Below are 20,271 nucleotides of genomic sequence, written 5' to 3'. Positions count from 1 at the left end.
GACCTTTAACAACGCTAACACAAAACAGCACAAGCAGGAGCGCCGCCAGCTTTTCTGCCGCCCTAGGCGGCGGAAGGTCCCGCCCCGAAATGCCGCCCCCCCACAGAGGCGGCGGAAGGTCCCGCTGCTGAAATACCGCCGCGGTCGCCGCCCCCCAAATTGTAGCGCCGTAGGCGACCACCTAGGTCGCCTAATGGGTTGCGCCGGCCCTGAGCACGAGAGTGCAGATGAAGCATCAGGGCAGTCCAAACCTCATATACGTCAAACCCAAGGACAAAACAAAAGATTCTGGTAAAGACCAACCACGCAAACACAACTCCAGTTCCTCAGCGGCCACCACCACACCAAGCCCTGAGAAAACTGAGCAAAAACGCTCACATTCACAAACCCGGAGCACGCGCTCTAGGGGTTGTGAACGTGAGCAAAAATACACACATTCACAAACCTGGAGCACGCGCTCTAGGGGTTGTGAATAAAAAACCAAGGACTGACAGACCATTCTCCCAACACCATAAGCTCGTCACAGCTCCCCCATATTCTAGTATTTGGGAAAAGTATGATGCTTCATTCAGAAAACTGATGAAGATTTGGGGAAAATATGAGGCTTTGTTCAGAATACTGGTGGCTGCTATATCCTCAGGGGTCTAAAAGAAAGGAGAGCTGGAAACCACGTCAAAAATGCAAAAGCTCTGGCAGGTGACTTTTTGAAAAATACTTCAATTTTTCCAAAAGGGGGCTCTGAGCAGGTGTGACTAGCTGTGGAAAGGGGCCTGGGTAAAAAGGGCACCCTCAAGGGTACACATCAGCTCAGGTGTAAACAAAAGGGGGGACAGCTCTTGGTGGACAAACAAATGGCGGCCAAAAAGTTCCAGGCCAGGGTCTCAGTAAACATTTTTAAAAAGGCTAAAGAGGTAATGAGGAAAAAAGCAAAAAGAGATGCCCCCTACTGGAGGCTCTCAAACTGGCTTGTCTGAAAATGGGGAGGTGGAACCCGACTCTCACGCAGAGTCTGATTTAGAAAATTCCCCAGAGGGCTCTCTAGAAGGTCCCCGTCTCCTCCTGATGACCCTCACGGAGGCCCCTCGGAGTCTGACTCTCAAATAGCATCTGATGTAGAAGATGCCGCTAACGGTCCCATAGAGGAATCCCCAAGTAACCCTGAAAATGCAGAGGTGTATATGGAGAGAGTGAGAAGTTGGCAACGTGAATTACCTAGATTTGGGGTGTCGGTGTAGTGTGAGGAATTTTGTTTTGTCAATCCTGAGTGAATAAATTCAGCTCAGCAGGTTGTTGAAGCCATACACAGGGGAATACAGTTAGTTCTAGATGACGTTAATGGTGATTATGATGATTATGTTCAGTTACGTTTAGAGAGCCGAAATTTAACTAACTCTTTGTTTTCAGTCAGAAGAACTAGGGATGAGCTGTCTGCTGAGGATTTCTTAACTCAGGCCTCAAAGCTGCTACAGAGCAATAGAGAGCTGCATCTCGATGGGACGTTGCGCCTCGTTGTGACAGTTGTAAAAAACAGGGGTGGGGGCGCTCGTAGAGGTTTAAATTCTATCCGTGGTAGTCAAATCCTCCATAAAAAGAGACAATGCTTAGTAGACCTGATTTACACCGGTACCAATCTGTGTGTTGCGGGTGGGCTCTTCGCCGTTATGTCCGACCATAAACCTACGGACGTGGAATTATTAGCGGGGGCGAGAAAGTTGCAGGAGAAACTGGGGTGGTCAGATCAAAAAAAGGTTCTGCTCAGTGACGTAGCAACGTTTGAAGAGCATTTAGGAGTCAATATACAGGTGGTGCTGTATGCGGCGAAAAGTGGATGGGGCTTTTTTAAAACGGGGGGCCCAGTGTACCCCAAGACTTTTTTCATCCTGTTGCACGATGAGCATTACTATGGGGTTCTGGATGTGCAAAAGTTGTTTGGTGTGAAAAATTATTGTGAGTTTTGCCACATGGAGTACAGTCACGACCACTCTTGCAGGTATCGTTGCCGCCTCTGTTTGAGCGTAACGTGCTTGGACAGCATGGGCGTGCAGCTGAGGTGTCCTAGCTGTAGACTGTATTGTCGATCCAAAGAGTGTTTAGACGGACACGTCGACTGTGCATCGAAAAAACAAGTCGAATGCCTGTCTAAAACTTTGTGTGATAAGTGTCAGTCTTATGTGGACAAGCGGCACAGGTGTAAAGGGAGGCGCTGTAAGCAGTGTCAGGGTTTGATCGCTGGTGATGTAGACAGTCACCTGTGTTTTATGGACAGCCTTAGAAAGCCCAAATCATCAGAAAAGTATCTTTTTTATGATTTTGAATGCACAGAGGAGACTGGGTTGCACACGCCCAATTACATTTTTGTTATGTCTCTAAAGCCGGGAAAATCCTGGGAATTTAAGGGCAACAAGTGTCTTTCTATGTTTGTTGAGACCTTTATTGGCAAAGAGTTCCAGGACTACACGTTCCTAGCTCACAATTCCAAAGGTTACGATGCGTACTTCATCGTTAGACAGTTACTGAAGGAAAAGATGTGCCTAGAACTGATCACTCAGGGTACCTCTTGGGGCCAGATTCACCAAAGGGCTTAAGTGCCTAACTGATGGTTTAGGCACCTAACTGCCAGAATCAGGCCCCACTGGGATTCCCAACCCCCCCGCCCAGCTGCTGCTCACCACTGCAGGGTCCTAAACTCACTTGAAAGTCGTTTACAACAAGAGGGTCCTAGAAGAAGGGTTTAAAACCCTGCCCTACGGCTTTTAGAAATGGATACGAGGTGGAAACACCTCTTTTCTGCAATTCTCGCGGGGCCTAGCAACTGCGGGAAAAGTTACTTTATAAAAAATGTGTTGGATAATGCCAAACAAACACTATCTGTTATGCTTGAGAATATTGTGTGGTGTTACAGTTGTTGGCAACCTCTGTATAAAGAACTGCTCTGTAAATATCCCTTTATCAATTTTGTGGAGGGGCTGCCTGATGCTTTTGACGATGACCGTTTGTTTCCTACCAATCAAGTAAATATGATTATCATAGACGATCTGATGAACTCTGCTTGTGAAATCGAGAAAGGTTTTACCAAGTATGTGCATCACAGAAACCTGAGCATTGTTTATAGTTCAAAACGTATTTTGTCAGGGGGAAAAGAGTCACACGATTAATCTAAACGCAAAAACCCCAGGGATAAATTACAAATCGCTACGCTCGCTCGGCAAATGTACCCCTGCAAAGCTGAATTCTTTCTAGAAGCTTTTGAGGATGCTACCAAAAGACCTTATGGCTACCTGGTGGTGGATTTAAATGCTTCCACACCAGAAGCTTATAGACTAAGAGCTGGTGTTTTCCCTCCAGACTGGCTAGTGGTTTATACTTTGAAAAGAACAACAGCCTGGTATAAAAAGAGATGAACTATTGGCAGGCCCCTTTGTAGCAGCTGGGGTTGCTGACCGAAATCATGTCTAGCTGTGTAAAGAGAAACCTGGTCCTTTTAAAATTACTTAGCAAATCGTCCCCGCAGCAAAGGAGGGCTAGACTATGTTCGGCCTCTGACGATTTAGCAGCGGCCATCTCAGAAATAGCGCTCAAGCTCCCAACTTCGCTGGGGGTTTAACATATTTTCTTTAACAGAGCTGCCTAGACATGACTTTTACTGGCACCGTCTTTTACTAACACAAATATGAAAGGGGACACATTCATATTGACACATTTCAATAAATACGTTTTATTAATCGCCTGGTTTAACACGACCTTTTACAGCCGCCTGTAAAAATGGACTCCATAAGGAAGTCTGAGCTGGTTCATTCTTCCATTTTGTCCTTTTCCAGATTTTCGTCTTGATATCTGTGTCTCATATCATGCATCAGCTGTTTTTGCTTATGTCTATTTACTCCCACGGGGCTACCGATGTGTAAGTTCTCAAAGGCCTATAGAAAGGCATCGTCGAGCTGTTGAGAGATTTTTCAGAAAAGAAAGTAAGCACCCCACTGCTTGTTTTTAGATTTACACAACCCGCTGGTTCCTAACCCCATTACACCCCATCATCAACCGTCACTTCTTAATCATTCATTTACCTGAGTGACGTCTTTTCCATTCACCTTGTCCTCCGGTGACTCCCCCGAGCTGTGTTCGCCTTCCTCCTCCATGGGGGTGGACGACAAGAGGTCACCACGCTCATCGGGGTGTCTCACAAGCAGTTGGGTTTCGGGTTCCGGCGTATCCATCAACGCCTGGGCCAAAGGGCCCTCCTTGCTCGCTCCCTCCTCCTCCTCAGAACTGTCGCTGATGTAGCGCTTTCTTCACGGATGGTCAAAGGCCCTCAGGGCTAAAACAAAGTCCAAATTTCTCACGGGGGTGGTGAAGGAGTCCATGTTTCCACGATTTCTAAAGCACGCATTCTTGGTAAAAGATGGCCTCTTCTGCTGGGGCGCTGGGGCTTATGGGGTGATGGTGCTGCACTCTGATTGGCAGAGGGCGCTGGGAGGAGTTTTTAAAGGGGTCACACGACCCTCTTCTGGGCGGGTCACCCCGCCCTGGAACACCCCCAATTGGTCAAATCTGCTCTCGGGGCGGTCCTATGCGACCGAAACCCATCACGATTGGTAGAGGGCGGTGGGAAGAGTTCTTAGAGAGGTCACATTATCCACTTCCGGACGGGTCACCCCGCCCCAGGACACCCCCGATTGGTCAAATCTGCTCTCGGGGCAGTCCTATGTGGCTGAAACCCCTCCTGATTGGTAGAGGGAAGTGGGAGGAGTTCTTAGAGGGGTCACATGACACACTTTGCTTCCGGTCATGTGTCCGCCTTGGGTGGGACTTCAGGTGACAGGTGGTCGGGGCTTAAGGGGTCAAGGGGTGGGGTTTAAGGGGCCAAGGGGAGATGATATGGTTTGATTGGTGGTATGGTCCTTATACTACTTCCGTTTTCCATACTACTGAATCCCACCCTGCCAGCATGCCCACTAACAGAAGGGGCCCACAAATTCCACCATCTCCCTAGCATCCAGCGGGCACCATCAACACAGCTCTGTGTCAAGGCATCACCCATCCTCCGTGGCCTGCCACGCCCCTGCTAGTCCAGTCCAAACAATGCACCTGGAGGGTGATGGGCTTGAACACACAACTCTCAGTCCTGATGTGCAACTGCCCTCTGCTCTGCCCCTCTCCGCTTAGCTCTGCTGCTGCATCCAGCTCTGCTCGGCTCTGCAGCACCCTTGGCGACTCTAGACCTGCGCAGGGGACAGATCATCTTGCCGAACTGCCTGGTATTTTTTATGATGAGAACGAACCTCAGGACTGTTGCCCTCAAACCCAAGTCACACATACGCCTGATCAGGCTATAATCAATCCAGTCTCAGTTCCACCCGCGTCATTCACTTTTCTCCCTTGAGTGGAAGAGTTTCTTCCAGTAATTGAAGATTTGTGGTCCATGGATTAACTATGAAGTTAAATTAACTGCAGACAATTTAAATCACCCACTTACATTTTCTGGTCCTCTGAATATCCCGACAGAAACCCGGAGCGGATAGGAATGGCTTTTGCTACATTTCATCCCAGGGTTTATCAGTTTTATTGTTTTTAGACTGTTTGGCATTTTCCTGCCATTAATCAAGTTCCTCTCGAACCCACTGCTCTGCAGATCCATTCATAATGCTCCATGGATGGATACGCAGGCGGCATCACACTCGTTAGCCACCCACTTACCTGTGGCAGTTGGAAATGGGGCCCATGACCCTGAGCTCCGGAAATGCAGCCCTTGAGGAGGGAAAGGAGCAGCTCCTCCGCTATTCAGAGGAAAACAATAAAATCTAATAGATACTTAATCTGGTCTGATGTGCTTTGTGCAACAGAGGACAGCAGTGCATGTCCACACACAGTCCCCTGGAGATGTAGGGCTGGGGATCATTGCTTGACATGGCTGACTATGAATGGATTGCAATTAGGACTGGGTGGATTGGGTCTTGTTAAAAGATTTGCTCATTACTTTGGGGTATGCTCATTTATTCGGGTTACTCTTCTGGGGAAGGGGATTCTGTAATTCTATCAGTGTACTGTTTGTGTCATTTGTGTTTTTATATGGAGTTCTACTTCTCCCTTCTGCAAGTCCCTTCCCAATGGAGCTATCCTGCAGGACCTAGGTTCCCCAGGGCTGGGTTTCTCCAGCCCCAGAACCGGATGAACACCCCCCCCCCCCCAAGCAGAGTGGCTCCCCGTCACTGGGTGTGTGCAGCTGCAGGCTCCCTCTTTGTCTGTGTGTCCTGTCTGACTCCCACGTGCTGGCTCGCTCTCACCCCTTGGGAGGGCCCACTTTGCTTTGCTGCTTGGCGAGATGCAGGCTCCAGTGCCTGTAGCAGCATCCAGGAGTGGTAGCCACTGGACCACTCCAAGAGAGACGCCCAGCTCCACCCCAACAGCTGGGCGCCAGCTCCTTATCATCATCCCAGAGCTCATCTGTGCTTGGAGCAGGGCTGCCTGTGCCCAGCTGGTGGGTGCATCCACCCAGGCAGGGAGAAAGTGCAGAGAGTCCAAATCTGAATGCACTGGTTGGTTCTTTCCTTTCAAAAGTGGGGGCCAGTCTTTACTCTGGGGCTGGATTCTGTATATTTGACGTTTTCTTTCCTACTAATCTGATTGCATGGGGTTTTCTCTCTCTCTCTCTCTTTGTTTTTCTTTCCTTCTCAACCCCACAATAGGTGCACTGGGCCTGATTCTGATCTCCAGCTGGTGTAAACGAGGAGTAGCCCAACTGAAGTGAGTTTACATGGGGGTAAACTCAGTGTACGTGGGATCAGGATCAGGCCCGTTGAGTTCAAGGCTCGCCGGCTGTACCCAGAGCACAGGCGGGTCTCTGATCCCACTCCCCATCTGGCAGAGAGGAGGGCTGCAAATCCCTGCCTCCCTGTCCACGCACCCCACCCACCTTTGGGTGGAAAACTCCATTAGCCCCGAGTGGGGTCAGTTAGCGTCACTCCCAGTTCCGGAACATGCCCCGAGGATGTCGCTTTTGGGGGCAGCCCCACCTGAGAGCCAGCTGGGGTGGGATGGGATTGCAGGGGCCTGGCCCGGGGGTTCCCAGGTGGCTTCCCCTGCATTACTAGATGGGAACAGCAGGCACGAAAGCAGCGAGACGTGAGGAAGCAGCCAGGGCAGGGTGGGGTGGGTGGGTGCTGTCAGTGTTGGAAAGCTGGGGGGGGGCGGAGTCTGCTTTATTGATGGAGGCAGGAAACGTTCTTTCCTTGTGATGTCTTTAAATATTTATTTTAGATGGGGGAGGGGCCGGTGAGAGAGAGGAGACCTGGGCAGCAGCTGGAGGGCCAAGAAATGCATCGAGCTTTTAAAAGCTGAACCAGCCCTGGGGAGGGTAGAGGTTTCCCTGCTTGGGGAGGGCTGTGCAGGCAAATCGCACCTGCCCTTCCAGATGCACGGGCGCCTCATTGTTCAGCCCAGATGAGCTTATCTGGCATTATGCAGGGCGGCTGCTGCCTCTGTCTAGCAAACAGCAGCGCTCACAGCAAAACTAAATGGAAGTCGTCAGTGGGCTTGTTTTAACCTCCAGCGCCTGCTTCCACAGTCCTGGTGGGCTCCCTGCCCCGCAGCCTGCCTGGCCCTCCAACTGTTTCCAGCCTGGATGCTGGTGCCCTTCAATCCTGACCTGCAGCCCCCCTGTTGTCCCAGCCCTGGGCTCCCCACGCAGCCCTGTCCATGCCCCTCACTCCTGACCTGCAGCCCCCCTGTTGTCCTAGGGTTACCATATTTAAAAAATAAAAAAAGAGGACACTCCACGGGGCCCTGGCCCCGCCCCTTTCCCCACCCCGTCTCCGCCCCAACTCCACTCCTTCCCTGCCCCAACTCTGCCCCTTCCCCGCTCCTTCCCCAAAGTCCCCACCCTAACTCTCCCTCTTCCCTCCCAGCCACGCGAAAAGGGCTGCCCAAGCGCTACCAGCTTCACGGTTTGCTGGGCAGCATCCAGACCCTGCGCCCCCGGCTGGTGCTTCCCCAGCGCAGCTGGAGCCCGGGAGGGGAAGCGCCCAGCCGGGGGCACAGGGTCTGGAGGCTGCCCGGCAAATCGTGAAGCCGGTAGCGCTCGGGCTTCGGGCAGCCCCCTTGCCTCCGGACCCTGCGCCCCCGGCCGGGCACTTCCCCTCCTGTGCTCCAGCTGCTCTGCTTCTCCCCTGACTCTTCGGCTCTGTTTAAGAGCCGAGCTGCCCGAGCGCTACTGGCTTCGGGCAGCCCCCTTGTCTCCAGACCCTGCGCCACCGAAGCAGAGCAGCTGGAGCCCGGGAGGGGAAGTGCCCGGCCGGCGGCTGGGGTCTGGAGGCAAGGGGGCTGCCCGAAGCCGGTAGTGCTCGGGCAGCTCGGCTCTTAAACAGAGCCGACGAGTCAGGGAAGGAGCAGAGCAGCCGCGGGCGAGGAAGTGCCCGGCCGGTATTTTCCCGGACATGTTTGGCTTTTTGGCAATTCCCCCCGGACAGGGGTTTGAGTACCAAAAAGCCGGACATGTCCGGGAAAAAACGGACATATGGTAACCCTATGTTGTCCCAGCCCTGGGCTCCCCACACAGCCCTGTCCATGCCCCTCACTCCTGACCTGCAGCCCCCCAGCTATCCCAGTTCTTAGCCTCTCTTGAGTAAAGAGGTACAATGTGGAGATTTGTGTGGCAATGCTGAGAGATGGACAAACATCCACTGGGGTCTGGGAGGAATCGTTTCAAGCATTCATTTCAATCAGGCCTTCAGAAGGGCTAGCCCGCGGCCCCTACAGCGCACTTCTTCATTAGCAGCTGAAGACACTGAGCTGCAGGAAGTGGGACAGAGAAGCAGGCCTGCGTGGCCAGGGCATGGGGGAGCAGCACGCAGCCCCTTTCCTTGCTGGACACTCAGCAGGGGCCAAGCAGCCGTTAGTGCTCGGTTCTAGCCCCCAGCGCAGGTAGCAGAGGGGCTGTCCGCTAACGTAGGGCCAGAACCGCACAGCAGAGACAGGACAGGACGGGACTCCTCCCCTAGGCTCCACCCCAGGGGCAATGCGTGTGTGGCAGGGGCGGAAGGCCGGAGCGAAGGGGCTGGGCACGGGATGGCGGGTGCAGAGCACCCCCCAGAGGTGCAGGGGAAGCAGCTGCCCGAGAGCACTGACACACACTGCTCCTGATACCAACCCCTTCTACCCTCTGCCAGGAGGAGGAGCAGGGACGGGAGAAGCTGCTGCTGTGAGCCGCACAGCTGGGCCAGGGCTGGTCCTATGACTATTAACAGCCCGTCAGCAAAGGGAGACATTGCAGGGGTGGCAGATCCCCCGAGGCAGAGCAACCTGGCGAGACCCCCTTTGCAGTACGCGCTCAGTCCCTGGGTAAGGGGTCCCTGCCCAGCCCTGCGAGCTGCCTCAGCAGCAGCGAGAGGGTGCCCAGGGTCCCTGCGGTCACTGCCAGGGCCACAGCGCCTTACCTGCATCTTCATGCCGTCGAGTCCCAGCCTGCGTGGAGAGAGAGCACATCACTGCAGCAGCCTGGGGAGCGTGGTGCTGTCCCCAACCTCCCACAGCCCCCAGGCGTCTAACACTGCTGCTGGGGCACGGAGTACTGAGCTTCAGGGGCAGCCTTGCAGCAGGTTCCCCGGGGGCCCTGGCCTGCCCCTTCCCAGCCTGACTGGGAGAACTGGAGCGAGTGGGACTCACTAATAAGGAGCCAGTGTCTGGAGCTGGCTGCTGATCAGTGCAAGACCCCCCCGTTCGCATGTCCCCTGCACAGAACTCCCTGCTCGTGGGGCCTACGCAGCATGGTGGCCCTGGGGGCAGAGCGGGGTCCCCCATGGCAGGTCTGGGCAGCAGGTTCCCTGCTAGGGCCTGGGGACTCCCACGCGGGGCAGAGTGGCTCTCTCTAGCTGAGCCCTGCGCTGTCTCCAGGGCTAGGGAGGTTCATGGGCCTGGCCTTACCAGAGGTAATCAGGGATCCTGGAGACATGCTCCTGGAAGGCTGGAGAGCTCTCCCTGTTGCCCGCCCTAAAGGGCTCGAGGGGACAACAATGGTCCGTCACCCGGTGTGCTTGGCACCAATAAAGACACCGAGGGGAGAAAGCAAGCCAAGTTTATTTCAGAGCTCTGAAATGGCACTAGGAGACCAGCATGTCTCAAATCCAGTGCAACAAATACAAACAAATTTTACCTTTTATACTCCAAACTGTTTGCATACATCTCTTTGTCTGGCTGTTCCTCCTTATCCCTCCCTTCCGGACAACTGTTACAATAAACTCTACATAAGCTTGTGAGAAAACTTTCTCAGTCTTTGCGACCTAGGATTAGACGCCTGCAAACTAACTGCCCCGCTTCTTATCTCTATTATTTCTGCTAGTGTGAGTGAAACTGCAGCCATCTGCTAAAAAGCTGACATTACATTTCTGCTTCAGCCTACTTCAGAGCATGTAAACAGTTAGCAGAGAAGTAGGTGAGAGTTCCCAAGATGGGGTTTGGGGATTCAGATAGGCTGTGACAATGCGGTTCTGGCGGAACCCAACTGAGAGTGCCAACTCAGGACAAATTGCTCAAATAGGGCAGTTACAGCCCAAGGCTGGGGTTTTTTCCACCTCTAAGGCAAACCAAACCAGCCAGACTAGGAGGACTTCGGTCTCACCCCCTGGCTAACCGCAAGTCTCACAAACAATCTCCTTAGACACTCCAGTTTCCCAGTATTACCACCAGTGCCACTCGTTATGGGGACAAATGGTTATGAAAACCAGTACCCCAGTAAAAGAAAAAGGTTCTCCTGATCCCAAAGGACCGAGCCCCAGACCCAGGTCAATATACAAATCGGATCTTACCCACAAATCACGCTGTTGCCAATCCTTTAGAATCTAAAATCTAAAGGTTTATTCATAAAAGGAAAAAGATAGAGATGAGAGTTAGAATTGGTTAAATGGAATCAATGACATACAGTAATGGCAAAGTTCTTGGTTCAGGCTTGCAGCAGCGATGGAATAAACTGCAGGTTCAAATCAAGTCTCTGGAATACATCCCCCGCTGGGATGGGTCCTCAGTCCTTTGTTCAAAGCTTCAGCTTGTAGCAAAGTTCCTCCAGAGGTACGAAGCAGGATTGAAGACAAGATGGAGATGAGGCATCAGCCTTATATAGTCTTTTCCAGGTGTAAGAACACCTCTTTGTTCTTACTGTGGAAAATTACAGCAAAATGGAGTCTGGAGTCACATGGGCCAGTCCCTGCATACTTTGCTGAGTTACAAGGCGTATCTGCCTTCTCTCAATGGGTCCATTGTATAACTGATGGTCCTTAATGGGCCATCAAGCAGGCTAGGCAGAGCTAATCTCAGCTTGTCTGGGATGTCACCCAGAAGCATAGCATAAGTTTGCCATACAGACAGTATAGAGCCAATATTCATAACTTCGACTACAAAACTGATACACACATATAGACAGCATAATCATAACCAGTAAACCATAACCTTGTCCTAGACACCCCATTTGACCCCCTTTATACAAGATTTGCATGCCACTACAGGACCTTGGTTGCAACAATGATCTATACGGTCCCAGTTTATGTCAATAACGTCACATAGGCCCAGAGCAAAAGAGCTTCATCGGCACTTTTGGCCTTCCACTCTCCCGAGTTACCTGGTAGCTATGCCTAGTGGACCCCAACATCCCCATCCACGTACCAGCCAACCAGCATGTTAATGGTCTTGGAAATCTGCCGAGAGAGAAGGCGTCACTCCCCTGCAGAGCGCAGTGGTGTTTGGCTTGGGCCTGCACCGCATGACCTGACCTCGTGACCAGCCCCAGAGCAAACCCCAGGCTGGGGGCTGTCTGCAGACGAGCGAGCACGTCTACATGGGGCTCTGGTCACAGAACGGACCCCTTGGCATCCCCATGTCTGTTCCCCATCACAGGGCAGGAGATCACTCTCCAGCCACGGCCTTCCACCAGCTGACTCCACACCCCCCAGCTGTCCCCAGCAAAGACTCTGCAGAGCGGGGCATCTGGCACGCCCAGCCTCCACTGCCACTGTACAATGTCCAAGCGGTTGCTCACGCTCTCCTCTCCTGCCAGCCTGCTCATGCCCTTGTCATCCGCCATGAACTCTCCTGTGTGCAGCGCCCAGCACAGCAGGCCCTGAGCCTGCCTGGATTGCTGGTTGCTATGGTTACGTGCCAGCAGCAGGGCATCTGTGCAGAGCTGGGGAGTCCCAGGCCGGACTCTCCCGCACCTGGGCAGGAATTGGAGCCAGCTCCGTTGATTCGTTGGGAACGGTAACGAGCAGCCTACCGGGCCAATGCTGATGGCCTTGGTGAATCTGTCTTCAGCCTTGATGTGGTCGTACAGCTCCGCGATGGCTCGCTGCCTCAGCCGGGCGCTGTGGTGGGCTTCGTACACGTTCAGGATGGCTGAGACGGGAACAAGAGAGACACAATAAGGAAACTCTTACCAGCTGCCTGGTTCCAACTCCTGTGCGAGCAGGGCCTGGCCCCAAGCCCCAGAGAGCTCCCCCCATCCCTTCCCCAGCTGGCCAGGGCTCTGGGGGGAGCAGGGCGAGAGCCCCAGGGACACAGCCCCAGAACGCTCCACACCTGGACTGAACCCTGGTTGTTTCACTGCTGCTCAGCCCGAGACAGGACCAGAGGGAAGGTGGGAAGCTGCTGAGTGGGGGACAGAACCCGAGGTATTAAGATTCACTCAGTGCCCCAGCACACAGCCCACGCTGGACTCAGCCTCCGCAGACACCTCAGAGACAGAGTGTTTGGAGTTGTTCTATGAGCCCTGATTCGGCACCAATGGCACCAGACAGTCAGGATGGGCCTGGGTTCAGCCTCCTCCAGCGGCAATCAGCACAGAGCCCAGCGCCTTTCCTACGTGCTGGACCCAGGTGGCTGCTGCTGGCTCATGGCCGAAGTGAGCGAGCCAATGCCGCACACAGATCGCCCTCGTGCCCACTGGGCAGGGCAGTAACTGTGGCACCATGCTGAGGCCAGGTGGGCACTGCTTTGTCAGGCACAAGCATTCCCTCCCGGGTTAGTAATGTACAGTCTTGCCAGCTTCTGGTCCCTGGCCACTCTGAGATCCCACGGGCAGGGCAAGGCTGACAGGAAGCTTGGGGGCTGCACTGGGGTTGGATGTGAGGCTATGGGGCAGCTCTCAACTCCGCCAGCGACTCACGGCAGTGGGGTCAGAAAACAACCTGCACATCAACTATCCCCCGCCCTGCCCTGGCCAGGCCCAGCCAGTGGCCTACTCACCATTGGCGAGTGTGAGCAGCCAGCTGTGTGGGGTGTAGAGATCGCAGGCAGCCACGTTATTCCTCTGAGCCGGCCAGTCAATGCTGGAGTAGTCCTGGACGTACAGCTCCTGGCAGGGAGCAGGCGGGAGATTAGCCATCCGCTCACTAGCGCGTCATGGGAGCAGACCCATGAGACAGCTGCAAGTGTCAGGCTGGTGGCGTTGGCAGCCAGGGGGAGTACAGCACGGAGCACGCAGGGCAGCACCGGGGACGGAGGGCAGCGCTGCCTGGCCCGCTCTGTGGCTCCACACCAGCCACCGGGACAGGGCCCATGTGTGAGCTGCTCCCAGCACCCTTTGCTAAGGAGAGTTAACAAGAGGAGAAAGCACCTTCAGATAGTGCCAGAGCACCTGAGGGGGGCACCGGGGCCCCATGTGGCCTGGGGGGGCACACAGCCCGAAAGGGGGGGGGGGTCCAGGGCCCACACAGGCCAGAATGGGGGGACCATGCTGGAGCATGCTCATGCAATAGGGAGGGCTTAATTCTGGCTGGAGGCCTGTGTGCAGGACTCCACCCACTCCAATTCACAGCAGGGCTCCCGGAGCCCAGTGGGCAGGGAGAAGACAGCCCCTAAGGCGTAACTCCCCTTCAGGCCTAGGAGTGTCAGGTGCCCAGCCTGAGACACCAAGTCTGATTCACAAAGGGCAGGGCTCAGCGCTCTCAAATCAGACCCCTCCCAGGGGGCCGATGGGGCCTCCGTAAAATCACTCCTCCCTTTGGAAAGTGCAGGCCTTAGGCATTGTGAACAAGTGTGTGGCAAATACCTTGCCATGGCATTCACAGGGAAAGCCTGCTCCCTGCACGACCCCAGACACTCTGCCCTTGGCTTTCCTTCCTACCTTGCCCTCCCAGCTCTCTCCTTCCTTCCCCAAAGCCCACCCCAATTCCTGCCCCATAGGGTTCCCTCCACCCCTGCCATCAGCCAAGGTTACCAGCACTGGAAGAGCATTAATGCAGCGCCTACACGGGCTGTTTAAGGTGGGCACTCCCGGGCCCCCCGTGACTGTCCTCACCACTGAGTATCAGAAATAAGACTGGCAGGTGACTGGTAGAAGAACCTTCACAGGGAGAAGATACCAGGTACCGAAGGGCGGAGAAAGGCAGAACAAGAACCAGTGGCTGAAGCTATAAGGCCCGAACAGTGAACAACGAGGGTGATCAACCACCGGAATGTGCTGCCAAGGGAACTAGCAGACTCTCCATCTCTCGATGTCTTCAGGTCCCGACTGGCTGCCTTTCTGGAGGGCATGCTGTACTGCAGCCAGACACGTCGCTGGGCTCAGTCCAGAGTAACTGGGTGACATTCTCTGGCCTGCATTACACAGGAGCCTGACTAGAGGATCTACCGGTCCCTTGACGTGATGAATCGAGCTCTGGGTCGTCACGCAGACAGCAGGGCATCGGTTCCATGCAGCTCCTGTTACTACTGCACCTATGAAGGCAGAGCCTTTCCATCTGCTAACGAGAGCTGGGATGCTGCACAGAGGTAACATGCCAGTGGCCCCATACCGACATCGAGGGGCCCAACCCAGCCCGGGCCAGTCGTACCTCAGCACGGGCCAGTCGTACCTCAGCCCTAAGCGAAAGGGAAAGCATGGAAGGACCACGTGGCTCACTCAAGCAACATCCCCCTGAAGGAGCAGAAATGCAGCCCACACTACGTCAACGTACAGAAGCATCAGCTGTGACAGGGAAGGCGTAAGGAGGCTCAGAGGGAACCAGAATGGCCAGCAGCAAATAGGAACTTCTGTAAGTCTCGGAGAACCAGAAAGCTGGTGAGAGTCGCTGGCCCTGCTAGATCAGCAGAGGGTGAGTGGAACAACCAGAGAGGACGAGACACTGAGCAGCAGGGTTGCTAAAGTCTTCAGGGCGGAGGGATAGCTCAGTGGTTTGAGCATTGGCCTCCTAAACCCAGGGTTGTGAGTTCAATCCTTGAGGGGGTCATTTAGGGATCTGGGGCAAAAATCTGTCAGGGGATTGGTCCTGCTTTGAGCAGGGGGTTGGACTAGATGACCTCCTGAGGTCCCTTCATATTCTATGATTCACCACAGAGAATGAGGGGAGATTCCCACCCCTGTGCTCCTCTTTGGTAACAGAGATGAGGGACAGAGGTGTCAGACACGGGGCTGCTGAGACATGGCTCAGGGCCGTCGCAGTTAGTGCCCAGGCAAGGGGAAGACCCAGAAGCTCTGGTGGGACAGGGGAACAAGGGGCTGATGTGGGGATCACATCACAACGAGTCCACAGGGATCTCCACCAAAGCACTGCCAGGGGCTGCAGCCCCTGGGATTTGCGCCCAATGAGGAGATTCGGGTCCATGCGACTAGCCACAGCTGGGCCATGGTGGGAAGGGTCTCCAGGCCACCGTTACACAGGGTGAGGAGTGGGGAGGGTGCTCAGGGAATTCATTTACCTGTCTGAGGCTCTGGACAAGCTCATCCTCCTCGGCAGTCAGGCGCGTGGCATAGCAGTAGCTCATTGGCAGGTACACCTGGCGGCAGTGACACCACAGTGTGGAGGGGTGGGCTGGCATCCACGCCGGGAGCAGCCTGTCACACAACAGAGGGACGGTGTCAGCAGCGTGCGGGATGGGGAGTGGGGAGCCGCAGGGACACGGCACAGTTAAGGACAGGGGTGTGGGCAGTCAGAGGGGTAATGTGCCCAGGAGACACCCGGGGCCCAGGATAGCCGCTGCCTCAGCGTTAGAGCAGCCCTACAGGACAACGCACCGACCCCAGGCAATCGCTGCTCCATGCTCGTGGGGTGTGGGGGACCTGGAAGAGAAGCTGGAGCCCTCGTTTGGAGCCAGGAGACTGTCTCCTCCAGCCCGAGGACAGCGTTCTGGGCTCTCCCAGCAACCCAGCGAGGCTGTTATCCTGGACAGGGCCTCTGCAGACAGACTGCATCTGATTCCCTGTGGTTCGTGTTAACGGGGTGCGGAGGGAGGCGCAGGGAATAAACAGCCTCTCCAGCGGGGAACATGCCAGTGGGCAATGCTGCCACTAGTTTCCCTGTAATCAGCCAGTTGCCTGAACTCCCTCGCTTCACACTGCCCCCTGCTCCTGGCCCCACGGCCAGCTCGGGCACCAGCTGTCCCTGAGGGCTGGGGGAGTCTGCGGCACGCCCAGCTCCAGGACAAGGACAGCCGTGGCATGCCAAATGGGGAGGAACCATGTCAGGACCCAGCACAGGTTCAGCCCCAGGAGGGAGGGACTTGGGGAGAGCGCAACGTGTGGGTCTGGAGGCGGGCAGAGAGGGCAGGAAGGCTGGTGGTCGAGCAGGTGGGCCAAGCTTGGATGGGGGAGGGAAGGTCATCAACAGAACATCCCTCCCACATCAGCCCATGCCCCGTGCCAGGAATGGTGCCTGGTTTCCGTGCCCGAAGCCTCCTGGCCCAGGCTGAGCGGGAGAATGGGGGACTGGTGCAGGCCGGGGATTACTCTCAGGTCCCTGGTATTCGGCGTCGGGTTCTCTGCTGGGTGCTGCTGCGAGGGGACAGGGCTGTGGCTTGGGACTGAAAATCAATACACTCTGCAGATACAGAATAGCACCTACCACAGCTCAGGGAACAGCGTGTTCATTCCCTCCCAACTGTAAACGTTCAAGACGGCCAGCCAAAACTTCCCCCAGGACGGGATTCCCACAGCACCCCCTGGAGAGACAGACACAGATCTGGGCTCTGACGGCAGCCACGGGGGCCAGGGACACGGACCCTGCCATGTGACAGGGCATGAACAGAGGCTCCTGAATCCTGGTCTGGTCTGGTCGTGTGGCAGGCCAGGGACCCTGGAGAGCGGCAGGCCGGTGCGGCGGGCACACAACGGGCACTACACACCGACAGACACAGCCATTCAGAAACGACACCTGGGAAGCGTTTGCAACCAGTGAAGGAGCTGAGGTTTCACCGTCACCCCAGAAGGTAAGCGCGGCAGGGTGCTGGCACAGCAGGATGCAGCATGGGCTGTGACATGCCACACGTGCTGCGACAGCCAGGCCACGCTGGGAGAAGCTAAGGGCGGCAGGGCAGAAACTAACGTGCGAACTGCACATGCTGCCATACAGCCAAGGACAAGCCATTGCAAAGGCTCATGCCACTCTGGCCGCATGTCCCCTCGCCTACCACTCACCCCTTCGGAGCTGGGCAAGCCCTTCTCAACAGTCCCAGCCCCATGGTGCTGGGGGGAGGACAGGATGCCGGAGAGCTCCAGCCACATGCTGACCTTTGCTGTGGAGGTTGATCCGAGCTCTCACGAGGTCCGGGTCATCCGGCCCAACCCCCAGGATCCTCAGGGACGTGTAGTTGAGCCCTGTGCCAAACACCGTCGATTTGTCTTCCACGTGCCTGCCACATACAGAGAGCAGGGAAGTCAGACATGGCCGAGCGCTCGTGCAATCAACCGAGACTGGTTTTATTGGGGCAAACCTACCCAGGGGGTTAGAGCTAACTGAGCAAACTAACTGAAAAGCAACCGCCCTGGGCCATGCTGCTGGGAAAAGGGAACGAAATGCTCCCAGCCCCTCACTCTAGTGGTCTCCCCATGGTGAAGGAGGGCTCTGGTCACGCCACGTGCTGGCCTCCACGGCACTGCAGCTCCAGCTCTCAGCATAGCTCTGAGCCGTTTCCCACATGTAAGGGAGCACCAGGCCAAGCTCTGGATGCTGCGGGGGAGCTTCAGAAGCACTCAGCCATGGCCTAGCCTGTCCCCGCTGAAGCCATAGGCAAGTGCTCTCGTCAAGGCAATGGGGGGCAGAATGACGCCAACGCCGAGTACTTCCAACACCCACCGTTGCATTGCTGTGTGATTCAGTACGGCGGCACTGCCGGAGCTAAAGTCACCCCAGAAATGCCGATGAAGCGGGGCTTGATTTGCTAATGAAATCAGAGTGTTTCCCTCCCAGGGGCCAGCTTGGGGGCTGGTGGGATTTCAGGGATTTTGTTTAATAGGTTGAAGGCGAGACACAGAAAATGAGCCAGTTTTGAACATTCTCCCTCGTTTCCTAGTGCTCCTCTGGGTCCCCCTCACCTCCGCTGGAATAGGGAAACCTGCCTAGACAATGGCGGAGAGCTGGCAGTGCAGGCGTACGTTTCTACCATGATTTCTTTCCCTTTCACCAAGGCCTCTGATCACAGACCCTCCTCCTAGAGACGGGAAAGACACTCTTCTCCAGTGAAGCCAAGACAGAATGCACATAACAGCCAGAATGCCTCTGCAGACCAGCCCTGACACCACCCCAGCAATGTTCCCGGCAGTCCATCCCTGCCTGCTGGAAGGCTTCCCTCACCTTGTTTCTGTGCCCTCCTTCCCCGAGTGTATTTAATGACCAGCAGCCCACCCCATTAACACACCTCGAGCCGCTACAGCAGCTCTGCGCCGTCCAGGAATGCCATGACCCGGGGAGGGCTAGTAAGGGGAAGCACAAAGCAGGTGGAGCAGGACCTAATGTCTGGCAATAATGTCTGAGATATAAGGCTGTATCAGAGCAGATAACAACGCTCGAGGCAGACATCTCAGGAATGGAACTGGCTTTTGTGCTTGCAAGGGGCTTCTGAGATTTCTATACTGTTTTCACTGACTGTTTTGTACAGGGACAGACAGATAGGAACCATTCCCCTGGTCAACTGGGTCTGGAATGCACAACCCGCCCAAATGCAGCAGGAATAAGGAGAAAGGAACTTCTCTGCTACTCACAAGCCCTAGCCTCCATCCGGAAGCTGCACCGAGCGCAGGTAACACACCATCTCCCTCCTGTACTCTTCTGGCAGCGGGATCTTGGCAACATGGCAGGTGATCAGGAAACCTGTTGGACAAAACAGTCCGCCCTTTAGGCCAAACCACCCCCTGATTTCAGACTAGGGACACTCTAGTTGGTTCAGAGAAGCATGTGTCCTGTTCATGGTCAGCACAGGACATGAGAAATCACTGTAGCTAGGAGTCCCAAGTAAGCACTGCACGTATAGCTAACAGGGAGCAGCTACAACCCCAGGCTAAATGGCTCCAAGGTCGTCATCTGCTGGAACCCAAAAGTGTCATCAGGGCCATCCAGACAGAATGCACATCAGACTGTAACAACCACATGACCTTCCCTAGCTTCCCCGGCTTCAGCCCCCGCGATGGAACAGGCTGTGGGGGTCAGAACTGCACCAAAGGACCCCGCCCCCATTCGGCAAAACCAGACGGGGGATTTAACTGGCTGGGTAGTTCTTGGTGCTTCACAACAGACGTCAGCTCATTATTAAAGACACGTTCACTGGGGATTAACTGTAGTGCAATGCAGCCTGGGCATTTCCTAGGTCACTGTTTGGGGAAACGATCGGCCATTAAGGTTCAGCACCCAGTGTGCTGGGGAATGACAAGACGCTGCCCTGCCCAGGCCTGCGACAGCGCCCGACCCTGAATCACCCCCAGACAGCTAAGCAAAGAGCAAGCGCCACGGACCCCATAGACCCTGGCCACGCTGCCGGACCCTGCTTGGCACCCGCTATCCCATCCCTACGCAGGTAACTCTGTGCGGAGGTGCTGCCGCTCAGAGCACATGGCGCAGCCATTTCATCCACCGTACCTGGCAGCAGAATGAGGGGCCCCCCGCAGTCACCGGCCCAGTGCCCATCCTCCGCCTGCAGGCCAGAGTAAAACTTCATCCCATTCAACGCTGCTTCCTGGGCTGTGCAGGCCTGGGGCAAGGCCTTGAAGAACTTACTCTGCAAAGAAAGGAAGAGGAGCAGGGACAGACACAAATTAAAAGAGCATTGCTCCAGCTCGCGCACAAGGAATGGCCAGCGGCCAAGACACCAGTAGAATCAAGTGCCTTGTGCTGTGGGATATGGCGGCACTGCAGTCCCACGGGTAATCAGGGTATGTGTACCTCCCCCATGGCCTGCACTGCACTGGCCTTTCACACAATACTTAGTAGCAACGCCAGCAACCAGACACCAAATCCAGCACAGAGCGACTGTGCAGAGCATGCATAGGGATGAAGAGGGTATGGGAGGGGAGCAGAGGAGTGTGAA

The 20,271-nt window shown here is 55.2% G+C and overlaps 2 protein-coding genes across 4 annotated transcripts in view; both read right to left on the bottom strand.

Annotated features, from left to right (window-relative positions):
- LOC135972145 (microtubule-associated protein 2-like) overlaps positions 1 to 20,271 on the bottom strand; it is a 957,474-nt gene that overhangs the window by 682,830 nt on the left and 254,373 nt on the right. The window lies entirely within an intron of this gene.
- Positions 10,055 to 20,271, bottom strand: part of LOC135974425 (lanosterol synthase-like) — a 16,026-nt gene continuing 5,809 nt past the window's right edge. The window contains exons 2-9 of the mRNA XM_065562295.1: positions 19,824 to 19,962; positions 19,016 to 19,061; positions 17,483 to 17,604; positions 16,818 to 16,914; positions 15,676 to 15,811; positions 13,222 to 13,330; positions 12,254 to 12,372; positions 10,055 to 11,678 (exon numbers count right to left, since the gene is read on the bottom strand). Of these exons, the coding sequence (XP_065418367.1) occupies positions 11,616 to 11,678; positions 12,254 to 12,372; positions 13,222 to 13,330; positions 15,676 to 15,811; positions 16,818 to 16,914; positions 17,483 to 17,604; positions 19,016 to 19,061; positions 19,824 to 19,962 (831 nt within the window). The 3' untranslated portion in view covers positions 10,055 to 11,615. The remainder of the gene's footprint in view (positions 11,679 to 12,253; positions 12,373 to 13,221; positions 13,331 to 15,675; positions 15,812 to 16,817; positions 16,915 to 17,482; positions 17,605 to 19,015; positions 19,062 to 19,823; positions 19,963 to 20,271) is intronic.

Source organism: Chrysemys picta, chromosome 11, assembly GCF_011386835.1.
Source record: "Chrysemys picta bellii isolate R12L10 chromosome 11, ASM1138683v2, whole genome shotgun sequence".
Taxonomy (NCBI): domain Eukaryota; kingdom Metazoa; phylum Chordata; order Testudines; family Emydidae; genus Chrysemys; species Chrysemys picta.
The sequence above is the reverse complement of the archived record's forward strand: the minus strand, read 5'-3'. Positions and strand labels throughout refer to the sequence as shown.